General features: G+C 47.1%; 1 protein-coding gene across 4 annotated transcripts in view; it reads right to left on the bottom strand.

The window, feature by feature from the left end:
• The window catches only part of DOP1B (DOP1 leucine zipper like protein B), a 102,617-nt gene that overhangs the window by 49,782 nt on the left and 35,902 nt on the right, over positions 1-16,933 (bottom strand). For all 4 annotated transcript variants that reach the window (XR_003317980.4, XM_026506304.4, XM_057306839.1 and 1 more), the window contains 8 exons: positions 14,241-14,430; positions 11,438-11,536; positions 10,984-11,107; positions 9,018-9,127; positions 8,639-8,753; positions 5,120-5,240; positions 3,029-3,148; positions 635-737 (listed from right to left, as the gene is read on the bottom strand). Coding sequence is in view for 3 of the 4 variants with exons in the window: in XM_026506304.4 (XP_026362089.3) it covers positions 635-737; positions 3,029-3,148; positions 5,120-5,240; positions 8,639-8,753; positions 9,018-9,127; positions 10,984-11,107; positions 11,438-11,536; positions 14,241-14,430 (982 nt within the window). In the remaining variant the exon portion in view is untranslated. The remainder of the gene's footprint in view (positions 1-634; positions 738-3,028; positions 3,149-5,119; positions 5,241-8,638; positions 8,754-9,017; positions 9,128-10,983; positions 11,108-11,437; positions 11,537-14,240; positions 14,431-16,933) is intronic.

Here is a 16,933-nt window from a genome sequence, read left to right as displayed (position 1 = left end):
TTGTTGTTGTTTTTTTTTTTAAAGATGTATTTGAGAGTCAGAGAGGGCGAGCATTCGAGTGAGAGTACACGAGCAGAGGGAAGGGCAAGGGGAGTGAGAGAATCTTAAGCAGGCTCCATGCTCAGCATGGAGCCCGTGTGTGGCTTGATCTCAGGCCCTGAGATCACAAGTTGAGCCGAAATCAAGAGATGGATGCTCAACCGACTGAGCCACCCAGGTGCCCCTCAAGTGTCTTTACCTTTTCTAATAGAAAATCATTGTGACGTTTATTTCTATATTGAGGAAATTAGTGTACTTTGAGAAAACTAGCCAACGGCACAGTTTCACCTAGAAATACACTCACTCTCACTCCTAAATAACCAAAGCGCAGGGTGATGCCAGTTCACCTCTGCTGGACATTAACTTTCGCTCAGGCCACTTACAACCGGCTCAATTATAACCTCCTTTAAATAAGACATAAAAGACATCAGAGAGTACATTCAGCTACGTTGTCCGTGCCGTAACTAACAATGAAAGTGTTGTCCATTTACTGCACCCACTCTTCAGGAGGGTGAGGTTTACCAGGCCAATGACACTAGCGAGAACGTAAACAACAGCAGGCACGGAGACGCCTCTTCCCGACAAGGGCCCTTACCAAGGGGATAACATCCAGAAGAAACACCAGGAGGGTGCAGAGCTCTGACACCGTCGGGGGAGGGCTGATGCTTTTCCCAACAGTGTAACTCAGCTTCGCTGGTCTACAGAAGTCACAGGAAAGAAAACCAAATCAATTCTTTCTCCTGTAATAACTTGAAGCACTTCTTACGATGTCCAATCGAGTTACTCTACTTCAAACATAATGAAAGGCAGCTCTGTCCTTCTAATAAGGAAGCTTTAGTGACTAAAACGATCAGATACAGAGAAGTCAGTCTGTGTCTTGAATTTGCTTGTCTCCAAAACAGGTTCACTCAGATGTGAACTTCACCGGTTCAGACGAGGGTGGACCCATGTCCGGGGCGGGGGGGAGGCCACCCCCAGCGGATCTGGAGCTCCATCAACAGGAGCAAGGCTAGGGCCCCCACGCCAAAGCAAAGGCATGTTCCAAGGGAAGCCGCCTGGCTGGAGAAGACACGGGCTACACCGTGGTTCCACCTGCTGTGGGAGCAATGTGAGACAGCTCCTTCCCCATGACACCCATGAGCTCATCTGCACGAGCTGCTGAGCTTCTCCAGCTTTCAGAGAGAAGTGTGACTTCACCAGTCAGCTCTATCGGGAGCTGCTCATACTGAAATGCAACACTGCTTTTTAAATAAGCAGGCAACTGGTTAACTAGGTAAGTTAAAAAACATACACTCGTTGGTTCTCAGAGCAACTTTGGATTCATCTAGCAATCAGAGGACAACTGAACCTGAGTTAACTGTCTTCACTGCAAGTTAGCACTTAGTTATCTCGGAGTTTATCTGAGCAAGAGAACCTCTGAAGAGCTGCACACTAACTATAACCGAACAACTGTTCTCCCAGCATCAGGAAACCCCGCAAGTGTCTGTGAAGAGACAGGACAAAGTACTATTTGCAACAATGAAAAGATGGACACTGGTGTTTCAGCGGGATGTACAGACAGATCTCCAGAGGACTGTGAGCCAACCCCCAAAACAGCACCCTGCAAAAAGTTATATAAAACTTGATACCCCTGTGTAAAAATTGGACACACTAGACTATGTCATCTCTGGATACACACTTGTTATAAAAGCACAGACAACACCAGGGGCAGGACAGACACTAATAATCCCAGTATGAAAGGAGAAGGTGCTGGAAGGTGGGAGTTAGTTCTCTCTGGGTAGCAACATTTTATTCCTTAAAAAAAAAAAATCTGAAAAACAATGACCGAATGCATAATTTCAGTAATGGGTGCATGTGTGTCTGGCAGTATTTCTTGTTCTTTCTTACATTTGAAATGTTTTGTAGTTGGGTTTTTTTTTTTTTTTTAAAGAAAGCATACCTTGTAACTCTGAAATGGAAATAGGCTGACCAAAATATACCCTAGCTTCAGTATATCACGGCCTTGCTGCTGCCCATGCGTCTAGCTACAGTGAATTGATTCATCACAGATCTGAATGCCAACTGGGACCTGGCTCTAGAGGACACAGAGCAGCGCAGTGGGAGCGGCTGGGAAGCAGGCATTCCTGGGTTCCCATCTCGGCAGGCTGCCGCTAATTTCCAGTACAATGCCACACGAGGGACCTCCTGTCGCTGGGCTCTGGCCTTCTAAAGTGATCCAAGTGCCTACTTCTCTTTGGGGTGTCCCGAGGAGCTCATGAGTATGAGCCAGAGGAGAACCCACAGCCAGAGGAGAACCCACAGCACACAATAAGTAAAGCTTCTACTGAGTTGCTAGGTAGGGGAAGAGTAGTGACAGCGAGGAAGTCTGACCATGTGACTCCGGACAAGACACGGTCTCAGAGATGACATTATTCCTCCCGCTGCGGGGAGAGGGGCCTGGGAGAGGCTCGCAGGGAAGCACGCGGCTCCCCAGAGCATGCCACCATCACTGTCCACGGCAGCGAGGTGGTGCAAGTCACTGACCAGATGAACGGTGACATAAAGTTGATCGTGGCAGCTTAAGACATTAATGCTTTCATCTGACTAGTGATACAAAAATTTCAGTAAGAATCTAAGAAGACTGATGATTTTAAAACCACTTGCTCTAGTCACAGAGCCACAGAACTACGCCCCTTTAAAAAGATGAGCCTCCAGGAGCGCTGTGTGAAAATGTATTTGGTCAACATAACTAGGAAATGCAGAGGGTTTCCTCAAGTTAGAATTAATAAAAATTAATTAAGTAAGTAAGTAAAAAAGCTCCAGAATTATGGGGCAGAGATTACCTGAACCTTCTTAATGGCAATGTTTTTATTCTACTAAATTTTAAGGGAGTTCTTTCCCATGTGTGCTCAGCAGAGACCACTCAACCTGAGCCACCATAAGCAGCTACGGAACCACGCAAGCTTCCACTCCTTCCTAAACATTCCCTAATCCTGAACTGGATACTTACCTAAAGCAGTCCTCAAAACACCGGGTCATGTAGTCCCAGAGAAAGTCTGTGCTTAGCGAAGTGATCAGCAAATTCACCGTTTTAACAATCTCAGAGGCATTTCTGTTTTCTTTTATTGCACTGTAAAGGAAGACAGACGCTCATAAATGTGTCTATGAGAAACCCTCTATCATGAGAATGCCGTGTCTGAAAAACTGTAATTCGTTTACTTATTTCTAGAGAAAGAGACTCTCTAGAGTCACTGGTCTGATGTAGGAAAGAGTTTGCATAATGCCATCCTAAACAATATTTGTATCGATGCATTCTCTTAGAAATAAGTGTAAGAGTTACTCTGAAAAGAATCTGGTATAGGAAACCAGTTTTAGTCCAACTCTGAGGCCTTAGATGCCCTGGCTGGTGAAATAACAGGGTACACCCATCTGGGCGGGAAATTTGGCTAAAATTTAAATGTGCACCTTCTATGACTCAGGAAATTTATTCTAGGGATTTCTCCTACAGAAGTCCTTATATAGGCACAAGCATATATGCATCAGGACACCACGGCAAGGTCATTTTAAAATATTTAAAAAGTGGAAGCCACCTAACAGCCAAGCAAACGGGGATTGGTCAGTCAGTCAGGATTTATTTAAATGTGATAAATCCTAACTAAGGAACCGACGGCAACGTTATGTTCCACTGCAAAAGACAGGAGAGCTACTCACAACTTGCATTTTAAAAAACCAGGCAACTAAATAGCTAATGTAATTCCACCTTTATATATTATTTTTTTAAGGATTTACTTATTTGAGAGAGAGAGAGAGAGAGAGAGAGGGAGAGAGTGTGCACACACGTGCACGTGTGTAAGCTGGGGGAGGGGCAGAGGGAGAGGTTCTCAAGCGGACTCCCCACTGACTGTGGAACCCAACACGGGGCTTGACCCCATGACCCTGAGATCATGATCTGAGCTGAGATCAAAAGTCGGATGCTTAAACGACTCAGCCACCTAGGCGCCCCTGTAATTCCATCTTTAAAATAAAACATAGGCATCTAAATATTTATATATGCAAAGTCTGGAAAGAAATGAAAATGTTTTATGTTTTTCTCTCAAGGGCGGTAGGATTGTGGGTGTTATCTTTTTTTCTGGATACCTTCAAATATCAGTATATTCCACAAAGAGCATGTATTACTTTTGTATTCAGACAAATAATAATTCTGGGAGAAAAGAACAAACATTCTGGGAGGAAAAAAGCAAACACTCAGAACTCTTGGTACGTCTATAATTAAGAGACCAGAAAAGTCTTCAAATAGATTTATATTTTCAATATACCCAATGCCAATTCAGGCAGAAGGAAATTACATCGAGAATAAAGTAAAAAGGAAGCAAATGTATTATCTTAAAAGGAACAAAAGCAAGGGGCGCCTGGGTGGCTCAGTCCGTTAAGCATCTGCCTTTGGCTCAGGTCATGATACCAGGGTCCTGGGATTGAGCCCTGTGTGGGGCTCCCTGCTCTGTGGGGAGCCTGCTTCACCCTCAACCCTGCCTCCCCACCCTACCACCTCTCTAATAAATAAAATCTTAAAAAAAAAAAAAAAAGAACAAAAAAAACCCGGGGTTGAGAGAAAACTACACGCTCTAAGGCAACATGTCTGCTGTGTCCTGAACCCCTATCTGCTCTGCCTTTGGGGTCCTACAGCACATGTCCTGGGGGTGCCCCTGGCTGACTCTCCCCTCTGCCGGCTGGACCCTGGCTCCACTTCCCGGCCTGCCCCCAGCCCCCCGCCCCGTCCTCCCTGTATGTCACCGCGTGGGCATACCAGATCCAGCCGCCCTTCAACGCTTTCACACCTGCTCCGTAAATACGGTTTGTACAGCCCGGGCTGGGCAGAGACTAGCTCAAACACCTCTGAAACTCTTCACAGTTTCCAACAGGAAACGGGCCATTCACGGTGACCGACTCAAGAGCATCGGTTATCTTCATGAGTGGTGTGATCCTTTGCACACCCACTTTCTCTAGCGCCACACAACTTCTAATAAAGAGCTGGGAAATGAGACTCGCGCCATTAGGGAGGGGGGAAGAAGCTCGAAGCTGAGGGCCAAACCCAAACCCGTACCTTATTAGCGAGTTTCCACTCTGGGTATAGCTAAGTTTAAGATCAGAGCCGAGAGCATCTCTGCAGTAAGAATAAAAGGCCCGGATGACTTCGAGAAACAAATTCCCAACCACTCGAGGCCCTGCAATTAAAAAGAAAATGGTTAGAGATGAACAATCCATACTTAGATCAATAAATGACATATGTGTGAAACAGAGTAACTGTACACACCATTTTATTGTGAAAATGCTCAGAAACTTTAGTTTGACAATGCCAACTTTACTGCGGGAATAACATCCATGAAAATGGCCAATATTTTTGTAGCGTTTACCATGTGCTGGACACTGTTCTAAGCGTTTTGTATCTGTTACCTTATTTACTCCTTACAATAGCCATACGACCAGGTACTACGCTGCTGTACTGACTACAGATAAGGGGACGGGGCAGAGAGGCTAAGGAAGTGGTCCAAGCCAGACTCAGTCTGGGGGAGCCAGGATGTGCGCTCGGTATGTGTGTGTATAAACTGCTTGGCCAGAGACACTACTCAGCATAAACGCCAACGGAGTGGGGCAACTTTCCTATTTTACATTCCTTTAAAATTCCTTTACATTTTAATTTTTTTATTTTAATTTTTTTTTTAAAGATTTACTTATTTTAGAGAGAGCGAGCAAGAATGGGGGTGGGAGGGCCAGAGAGGGAGAGAAACCCAAGCAGACTCCATATCGAGCGCAAGCCCAACGCGGGGCTCATTCTCTTGACCCTGGGATCGCAACCTAAGCCAAAACCAAGAGTCAGACACTTAACCAACTGCACCACCCAGACACCCTATTTTTAATTTTTCTTAATCTCTATACCCAGCGTGGGGCTTGAACTCATGACCCTGAGATCAAGAGTCGGATGCTCCACCGACTGAGCCAGCCAGGCGCCCTCCTAAACTCTCTTAATCATGAGCTGGAACCCCACAAAAGAAATACCACCACTCCTGAAAAGCTCATTAAATGGCACAAAAGAACGGAACCAGCCGTCGGTTAGGGAAGCATTCCTGCCGATCAGGCAGGTGGAAGCCAGCTAGACATTTCCGCTCCACACACAGCAACCATCAGGCAGGGAAGGGAGCGACTTCTCACTCGTGTGTACAAAGGGATGAAAACAGGATCGATTCAGAGGAGATGAAAGTTCTGTCAATAAATCTGTGTTCAAAGGCAATCAGCAGATTGATCCAATCTCTTATGCTTCTTTTTCACAAAAACAGAGGATGTGCCTCTGAGAAAACTTTTTTCACGATATATATTTTATCTGCAGCATAAGAATGCTGAATGCTTTTTACAAATGAAGGCAAGTTTGTTGCCATGATTCAGGGAGAAAATGAGGCAGTGGGTGAAGCCTGCTAGCAAAAGAATGACTGCCCTGGGCCTTCTAGGTCTACTTCTGTACAATCCACTCCTCTGCCCCTCGAGTATGTCTTCCCTGGGACAACTGAATTAACCGACAGAAAAATTAGGCTGCTAGATTGGGCAGAAGCCTGCCATTCACCCCCTTCTGGAAACTACGACCTGGAACCCAAGCTGGCAGCAACGTTTCATTTGACTCACATAAAACACCCATCCACCAAAATGCAGTTACATTTTTTCTTTGGATATTTCCCCAAGTTACGTGGGAAGCTCCCAATACTTATATAGCTCACTTCATTTTTTAGTCTAAATCACGATTTTTCTGAGCTGCCGTCACTCCACACCCAGAGGAAAATCTATTGGAGCCATCGCTGGTCGACTGAGGTAGCAGGGGACGGCACAAGTATCTTCAGGTGGCACTTAAGGTCGTAGCTTAGAGGGACAAAGCCTTCACGCTTTGACTTTGGTTAAGGGCAGCTAGAGCTGTACACGTCATGGGATACAAGGTCATCTGTGTTACATGACTCAGCATCTCGGGTATGGTGGGTCTGAGTGCAGTCAGGTAAGCAGCTGTGTCCTCTCAAAGAGCTTAGGTTCTCGAGCCAAGCAGACCGTGTTTTAATCTCAGCTCCTGGGCAGAGATACGCCAGAGTGGCAAGTCACTTACTCCTGCTCAGCCTTAGTCTTTCCATCTGTAAGATGGGAATAGTGAGAAAACCCACTTCAGGGTTGTTGGAGGCAAGGAGGTACATATGGAGATGTACATTAAATGATGTATACAAATCACTTCACACAAAAAAACTGCTCAAAAAACATCAGCTGTGATTATTAACAACAATAAAAACACATGAGGACCTCAGAATCTCCCTTCCATCCAACTTGATGGATGCCTTTTTTCCCCTTTGCATCCCTAGAGCCTAGCATCATCCCTGCCACACAGCAAATGCGCTGTGTCTGCCCCTGAATGGATAAATGAAGGGTCTCCATCTTCTATCCCAAGACCAAAGGGAGAAGGGACCTCAATAATGCCCTCAATTCTTGTTCTCTGCAACAGCTACCAGGCAGTGTGCAAATCCTGAGTGCTCAGATGACACCATCAAACTTAAAATCCCAGGGCTCCCAGCTGGCTCAGTTGGTTTAAGTGTCTGCCTTCAGCTCAGGTCATGACCCCAGGGTCCTGGGATCCCCATGCGGGCTCCCTGCTCAAAGGGAAGTCTGATTCTTTCTCTCCCTCTGCCCCTCCCTCCATCTGTGCTCTCTCCCTCTCTCAAATAAATAAATAAGATATTTAAAAACAAAAACAACAGCAACAACAACAACAAAAAACCCTTGAAATCCCATGGAGAAGACGCGGACCCCCTTATGGTGTTCAAGTGATTGGATGTTGAGATCTTTATTTTTTAAAGATATTATTTATTTATTTGACAGGGAAGGAGAGAGCATGAGCAGGGGGGTGGAGCAAGGGGAGAGGGAGAAGCAGGCTCCCCAATGAACAGGGAGCCCAATGCAGGGATTGATCCCAGGACCCTGGGATCATGACCTGAGCTGAAGGCAGATGCCTAACTGACTGAGCCACCCAGGAGCCTTGGATATTAAGATCTTACTGTGAATGGATATTGGAGCAATTTCTATTCTTCAAGCAAGGGAGAGAGGACCATTTTTTTAGCCGACGCTCACAGGACCACAGCATGTAAGAGGGGACCCTTTAGGAACCGTAGTGTAGTTCAACCCTGTTCATTTGGCAGAGAAACAGACTGAGGCCCACATGGTGGAAGCGGCTTGCCCCAGGTCACAAGGCAAAAAGACGGAGGGTCGCCTACTCCCTTGAAAATAAAATCAAAGCTCATTTGAAGCATGATATGTGACCGAAGAAACATTCTCACGGGTCAGTACGGTATGTGCTCTATAGGCCCGTACATAGACGTGCACAACAGGAGCTCCAAGGTATTTTTCTAACGAAAGTGTTCACATTATTGTGCAAAACTTTTAAGTGGTGCCTAGATATGATAACTGAACACATAACATGACTGAAGTACTTCAAGATTTGGAAACTCCGATGATGGAATTACATTCAAAATAACATGCTGACTGTGTCTCACATAGGCCATCCGCAGCAGGCCCATGATGGCGACGGCACTTCGCACATTACCTATTTCCGGCTTGTCGAGCAGACTGACAAGGACGCGGAACGGCTTCAGGTACGCGTGGTGACGTTCCTCTACGTCGGTGTCTGAGAACTTCTGGTGCAGTATCTCAGCTAGACCCTGTTTGTTTGTTTTTTAAAAAAAGCCACAGATCAGTATATTGTACAGAGCGCAGTTTGACACTATTGGTTGTTCTACTTGTAAATACTCTGGGACAGAGAGAAAACCAGGCACACGACACGGAATGAGCACACAGAAGGTTTCCCCACCGTGGATCCAGGAACATGTCCCATGTCTGCTTTGAGGTCCTGCCCATCAATCCACTGAGAAATCATGATCAGGAATGTTCTGATTGGGATCTACTTTCCAGAAAGGCTCGTTTACCTCAACTAAAAGATCCTTGGAATATTTTTCAAAAAAATATGAGGACTGGTCTTCGTAAGAATTTGAGAGTTCAGATTCTGGCACAATGGTATTTCCTTTAATATCTGAACCTATAAAAGAACAAGGACCATGAGCTGTAACAAGATCTACAATTCTAAAGTACAGAATACTGTGCAAAAGTCTCATGCTCCAGCATTTTTAAAAATAGAATTCCTCCAACAGAAAACCAAATTCCAATCTGGCAAGACTAGGTCACATTTTCTTCTTCTGACAAAAATGTGGGGTACTAAGGATTCTACCTCAATAGGCATCAATTTAGTCTGTCCTAAGAGTTCACCCTCAGTGTCTTTGACAAGTCTGATCACAAGCATCTAATGGAATGAAGATCAGTTTTAAAAACCAGTGTTTGTATTACAGTATGTGAGATCAAGCTGTTCTCATCTATATGCCCTTATTTTGAGCTTTAGGTAATCTGTGAGGTCTTTGGGGCAAGGAAAGGCATCTCATGGTACAAGGAGAGAGTGTGGACTCTGAGGCCGAGGCCAACAGATCGGGCCCAGCACTGAACTTGGATCCTGGGTCCTCTCTACACACAGCAAGTCAAGGCCAACTAGGACAGAGGTGAGTGTTTAGCAAAATCATCCTTTTGATAAAAATGCGTAAAGAGCCTGTAAATATTCTTCTTGAAATCCTTCATAAGCTTCCATGCAATGGGTTCTGGAAGTTCTGTAACCAGGGAGAAGAGAGGAAAGACAGAGAACTTCGTGATTTTGGTGTGAGAAGACCTACATGTTCAGAGTTATAAAAGTGGTGAAGAAGAGGATTTTTTAGGGCAGAGAGACTACTCTGCATGGATGCTGCCATGGTGGATGCATGTCCTTACACATCTGTCTACACCCACAGAAAGCACACCAGCAAGAACGAGCCCGGATGGAAACCACGGACTCTGGGTGATGACGTGCCAGCGCTGGTTCATTGACTGTGACAAATGTGCCACCCTGGTTGCGGTGGGGGGAGCTGGGGGAAGCTGGGAACTCTCTGTACCTTCCTCTTAGTTTTGATGTGAACCTAAAACCGCTCTTAAAAAAAGGTCTTAAGGGGCGCCTGGGTGGCACAGCGGTTAAGCGTCTGCCTTCGGCTCAGGGCGTGATCCCGGTGTTATGGGATCGAGCCCCACATCAGGCTCCTCCGCTATGAGCCTGCGTCTTCCTCTCCCACTCCCCCTGCTTGTGTTCCCTCTCTTGCTGGCTGTCTCTATCTCTGTCGAATAAAAAAATAAAATCTTTAAAAAAAAAAAGCTACGGAATCCTTTCATAGTCGCTTTGTACACCACTTCTGCTCAGGTACACGAACATGGGAATTTATAAAATTCAGAAAGTACTAGCTTCCAAGCCCCATGGTTTCCTGGACTCTGTCCCTATGCAGCCTTCCAACCAACAGTCAGGGGCTCTTTTCCTACAAGTTTACAGGCTGTCGGCGGAAACACAGGCCTGGGTTCTCACGCTCTCTCCTAAAGTTATCCAAATGTCTTTTAAAACTTTACGTCAATGCCACAAAGATTCCCATCTGTACCGAACCTTTCTTTACACAAACTCTGTAACATTTGTGGGTCTTCTCTCACACCCCCCAAACCCATGCGACTTCTTTATAGCAACAGGCTTCTACTTGAATAAAAGTTCAGCTACAATTTTTTTTTTTGTGGTATTTCAAGCTTCTTAAAATGGAATTCAATATTCAATAAATATCCCACTTATTTCTGTTCCTGGTTTAGATGTAATACCTGCAACATAACTAAAGCTACAGCGTAAGCAGCACTCAGCGGACTGGGCCATATTCGGTCAGCGCGTTTTCTTTCCATATCTCATGATTCAGAAGCGTATCGCCGAGATTGAAACTTATTCCCAAAATCAGCACTAAAAGGTTTCACGTTAACTTTGACTTTCACTTATCGGATACTGCTCAGTACCTAGTAACCACGCATAAAGTCTTCTGTTCAGAGACATGTCTCTCCTCAGCAGGGTCTGGGTGGCCGCTGACAGGATCTGCACGATGTCAGATCTGAGCAGGGGAATGGCTCTCTCACTGGAATCCTATCGGAGAACAGAGAACATTTTACTGCAAAGGGATGATGAAGTAGATTACTGGCTTTCTGACACGTGGCCCCTCTTACCAGTCTACAAAGCTTTATCTTAAAAAGGTAGTTCTCAAAAGGAGTTGGTTCTTCACAACACCCACGGACAGAAGCCATTCAGTTTTTGCTACGGAAACATCATCCTCACAAAAATGAACAAGGACCTTTAATTGGCTGAAAGTGAACGGTGATCACAAAGTGGCTGTGCCAATGGCCTGAGGTCCATCCCGCCTGCCCCACGTCCTCAGGAAAGACCAGTGGCTTCCCTGGAAGAACACAAACGACTTACCAGACAGGTATAAAATGGGAAGAAGAACAGAACAATTTCCAGGTTATTTCTTTGCACCAGGACATTTGAGTCCAACAGTGAGGCACACAGAGACTTTACCTGTAAACGATAAAACAGCATGAACATTTCACTCCCAGGACAGTTAGTAGCATTTGCAGGCTACTGTTTGCAGTCACAAAAATGAAAGTAACTTTTCCTGAGAACCCTGAAACCACTGTGTGAAATCATGTGGAACCGAACAGTAAGGTGTAAATGGGGGAAATGTGGGTTTTAGCTCTAGACTCTGGGGGGCAGTATGTGTTGGAGGTCACTGACAGGGGGACAAGATGTGACCTGGATGACCTGTGAGCTGGAGGTGCCTCATCTCTTCCCTGGTCCTGGAATGTGCGCTCTGCTTGCCTTCCCCGCTCCGGAGGTCCCCGAGGGACACAGCTTTGAGACAGAGATGTGGCGTTGAGAACCCCTGCACGGTGTATGTGACTGAGCCCAGTTAAGGCCTCTACATAAGCTTTCAAGACGTGGCAGGTGGGTGCTGTATTGTACGGATGGAGGTCTCTGGGATCTGTCCTGCATAACCAACCACCCCTGACCTGCACGTACGCAGGCAGGCTGAGGAATATGTGTGACTCGTGCCGCACAGTGACCTCGGGAGCCTTGTTAGTGGACATTAGCTGGCCTCCAGGTCAGAACTGACCCTTCTGGTCTGGACGCCAAGAGCTATGAAATCTGCTTGGCATCCCCTCCTGCTCCGGGCTGGGCTCCCCGGAATGGAATCCAGGAGGGAGGCGAGCACACCCAGCCCAGGCTCCTTGAAGATGTAAAGACATGATAACATAGGAATGCAGCTCTCTCCAAACTGCACGTCAGTGTTCATTGTTGAACTTCAGACCCCATCATCTGCCCTCTAAATACGGCCCTATGGGGATGGTCAGGTGGGAGTCTCAGCTGAGGGCAGGACGCTCCGCCCAGGCCTCTCCATCGGGACTCCGGCCTGGCTGTCTCCACGGGGCTGCCCCAGCTACTGAGATTGGATGTTGTAAGTACCCGATTTGATGGAACGCTGTCTTATTCTCCTTTACTGCTTACTACTGCCCTCACCTATGCACAGATTTCCCTTTTCTTCTTTCTGTTTCAATTATATTTTTATAGTATCAATAAAGTGTTTTCTTCCTCTTCAAAACTGAGAACACAGCTGCTGTGAATCTTTTCTTCAGAACCGACATGGAGATCTACTGGACTTGTGGCCACCCAAGACAAGCCTCATAAGTAAGTTCTCTTGTTTATTAAACTGGCCACCTGCCAATCTGGAGCGGCTTGCCTCTCTTTTTGGTCTCTCCCTGCCTGCCACATATATGGCCAGTTTCAGGTAACACCCAGGAAGCTCCCAAGGAGGCTGTAAACTAACAGTGTGACATCGGAGAGTCGGTCAGCTGCAGCCCTCGCACGTTCCATCTGAGAGCTGGAGAGGCTTGGACCACAGGGTCAGGTTCTAAGACCTCAAATTCTATGATCCTAGAAAGAAATGTCTTCAGGTTCCAACAGGAACTTCTGGCTAACCTAAAACTCCAAAGACATTCCGTTAAATGGATTCCAAACCAATTCAATACATATTTTGCGTGTCTTTTCCAAGTATAGACACACATGATACAGAAGAGCCATAAGAGAAATGGTAAGAAAGAGCTATAAGAATTCAGAAGCAGGGAGGGAGAGATCTATCTTTCAACTGGGGAAAACAACAGAACTCTGTGGGAAGGCTGAGCTGGAAGGACAGGGAGGATGTGCGTGGAGATCGTGGAGAAGGGATGGGGGGTGAATCCAAGGAGCAAGGAGGTGGCATCGCTGACCAATAGGTCGGGCTGGGGCAGTCCGTTCGGGAGTGCAGAAGGCCTGAAGGGAGAGCAAGGCATTCGTGGGTTGGGAGTGGACTTACAAGACTCTTGAGTTTGGACTTTATCTGTAGGCAAGAGGAATCCATATATTTTTCAAGCACAATATAGGTATGAGCAAAGCTATGCTTCAGCAAAGCAAAGAGCTAAGAGTGATCAAAAAAGCCTGGATGGGCAGAGGATGGGATGGGGAGGAGCCAGTCGGAAGGTCCAACCAAGCAAGCACCAGAAACTGAAGGAAGCAGGGCAATGAAAATGGAGACACAAAGCCGTTAGGCTACCACTAGGTGGCGACAGACTGCAGGCCATTAGACACACAAGTTTGGGGAGAAGAGAAAGACGGAGAGGGGTCATGAGAAGAGAAGGCCTTGCCAGGGAAGAAAGCAGCCCTCCAAAGGGCCTGGGGATGGACACCCGAAGAATCCTGACAATCTAGGTTTGAGAGCAGACAGAGGAGACGATGAGGGCAGAAGAAGGACTGAGAGAGACAGTGACCAGAGGAGGAGGAAAACCTGATACGTGGATGGTGAGCAGTGTGACACAGGCCAGGGAGGAAACAAGGTTCTAGCTAAAGCAGCAGACTCTGCGAGGCCCCTGGAGCGCTGCTCACAGTTAACCATACTGCTGAAGCCTGGCAGGGCCTCCAGAAGGGCCCTCGTTAGGTGCAAATATGTATTTGAATATGCGAATCGTTAACGCATATATGAAAAACAAACACCACCCCTCTGGGTTTCATCCTGCGTACTGACGCCTCCTCATCTTGCTCAGCAGCAGAGGGAAGCCCAGAACACCTCCATTTCCCTGCTGCTCTCCACTGATGTCCCTTTGCAGTCCCAGCTGACAAAACCTGTGCATGAGGAAGCCGGCGCCCCCCCTGCCCCGGCCAGTTCTGCTCCCGTGAGGAGTAAAGCACCCACCGTGAGCTGGTAATCCGTCCCCAGCATGTATTTCTGCTCCTTGCCTGGCAAGTCCCTGCTGATGTGGCCCACCACAAAGAGCGAGGCGGGAAGGCGGATGGCCGGGCTCACCAGGACGCTCCCCCAAAGGGCAGCGTAAAACACCTCTTTGCCGACCACCAGGGACAGCCTCAGGAGCAGAGCATCTGTTCTGTGGACAAGAGATACAGACTGTAAGGGCTTGGTCCCAGCAGCCACCGCTCACTTGCTCTCCCTATTTCTTCATCATTCTGAGTGGTTGCCATCTCCTGCCTTTCTGTTCTGTCCACCTGCTGGCTGTCACTGAAACAGAGTTTGCTAAAACAAACATGTCCTTGAGAGGTTCGGCTTCTTGGCCAACAGGAGTGTCTGACGGGTCGTGTCACCGTGGCGTAGAGATTCATCCCTGCCCATGGCCTTGCTGTGGACCTGCAGGACTCAGCAGGGGGGGCGGTTCCACCGCCACAAAGGGGACGAGCAGATCAGCCTCAAGAGGTTGGTGCAGCTGACTGGAGACTGAGGTAATAGCAAAGATCCCCCCCACCTGAGCAGAGCCAGGGGACATCTGACTTTAGAAACGCTGGGGACAAAATTTGCCTGGGCCTCCCATTCGACGCAAATTCCATGAAGCCTGTCACTCTGCCCATAGCACGCCCCTATGTTGACTCCTGCTCTGGGAAGTTCTCCTGCTGATGCCTGACATTTCTTTGTCCCTTATCTCTATCTGGTCTCTCTCCCCTGACACGCCATCAGCAACTTCACGTCCGTCCTTTAAGAGAAGCAGCGTCATCAGCACATCTGGGTTTGTTTTTTCCATGGAGGCTGACCGAAGCCAGGCCTCCCCTCTGCTCAGTGGCCTGCATGCAGCTGACTAAGGCACCTTCCCCGTCAACAATGAAAACAGCTTTGCCAGGCTGATGATTGCCCCTGCCCATAAAACAGCAGAGGCAAATTCCCACAAGGGGCTTTCACTGAATGAGCGAACGGACTCAAAACCCAAGAAAATTCCATCCCTCACGTCTCCTGTTTGCAAAGAAGACACACAAACATCACAGAAGGAGTAGCCCAGTGTGATGCAGTGGGCTACCCAGGTTCCTGGAGTCAGGCCGCTGTCGTCCAAATCCTGTGTCTGCTTCCTGGCAGTGGTCCCTAAGACGAGTTTAACGTCTGTGCATGTTAGCTGTCAGCTATGAGATACAGAAGAGCGATGGAGATGTTCTGAGCAGGACCGGAGAGTCTCGTGTAGAACTTCGCATGGGTGGACAGAGCCGTCGCTCGGGCCCCACCGCCTTCCATGACCACCGGATCTGCACTGTTTGCTGACACGTCCTTAGCATCCGGATGACTGTCAGACATGTAGCTGGCACTCAAAATCAGCATGAAATGAACGCCACTCTTTCCCTTTTATTACAACTCAAATCGTCTTTAGCTTCCTTTCCAGGTATACAAAGACTTTTCATTAAAAAACTATCTACTATCTTCTTTTTTTTAAAGATTTATTTATTTATTTTAGAGAGAGTGAGAGAGCATGTGAGTGGGGGGAGGGGCAGAGGGAGAGAGAGAATCTCAGGCAGACTCCCCACTGACGTGGAGCCCAACGCGGGGCTCGATCTCACGACCCTGAGATCATGACCTGAGCCAAAACCAAGAGTCAGACGCTTAATCGACTGAGCTATCCAGGTGCCCCTACTACCTTTTTATTTTAACAGTGGATTTTGTTCTCTTTAAGGCTAGTCTGAAACTTTTTATCTCATAAAATATTTGAATTTTACTGTCCAAATGATGCACAGTATCATATTCACAGAAAAAACAAAACTGAAGAGGCATGAGTAACAGCCAAATGTTTAGGAGAAGCACACAGAAGGGTTTCGTGGCTGAAGATTCCGACTGATTTCCTATTGAGGCTCAGCAAACAAATATAGCTTATCTTGCCCAGCTCTGAAAACAGCGCAGCAAAGGCCCCAATTTGAGGCAGAAGCATGGCGCAGCAGGTGGGGCAGAGGGGGCACTATCCCCTGGGCAGACAGGATGTCCCCGAGCTAGGCAGATTACTACAGCAGGAGATTAATCGAAAAAGCCCCCGGGACTGCTCCCCTCTCTCCAGGATCCCTCTCAGGGGAAGATTGATGCTGAAATAAAACCCATCGCAAACACTGCAGCGCACACACTGATAGCACATCGCGCTTTGCTCAGAACAGTGTATTCCCAAAGTCAGTTCCACGGAACACTGGCCACAAGCTGTTCCACAGAAGGGTTCCACTGACAAGAAATCTGGGAAATGCCACCTCAGCTATCCCTTCCTCAATACTCAAGAGTGCTCTGGCTAGTTTTATTAAAGAAATGCAGCTTAAGTCTCATTTTATCCTAAAAACTTAATAGATATTAAAAACTTAAATGATGCCATGGTTCACAAAAGGCCAATTAAGACAAGCCTTTGCTATGGAAAGCACAGTGAAGAGCAAGATAACTGGGTTAGGAGTCAAGTAACTCCCCACTAAGTAAGAATTACTCCCATCAACTCAGATGTGAAGTTCCAAAATTAGCACACACAGTTTAGAGCCCAGGACACGAATCTTTTCTATTCAGAATCAATCAGCAACCTCCAAACCCCCCGTTTCCATCCCTCCCTGCCTCGCCCTGGCTGGCATACTCATGCCTCCTGTTAACACCAGCTC

This window comes from Ursus arctos, unplaced genomic scaffold (assembly GCF_023065955.2).
Source record: "Ursus arctos isolate Adak ecotype North America unplaced genomic scaffold, UrsArc2.0 scaffold_4, whole genome shotgun sequence".
NCBI classification, from domain to species: domain Eukaryota; kingdom Metazoa; phylum Chordata; class Mammalia; order Carnivora; family Ursidae; genus Ursus; species Ursus arctos.
The sequence above is the reverse complement of the archived record's forward strand: the minus strand, read 5'-3'. Positions and strand labels throughout refer to the sequence as shown.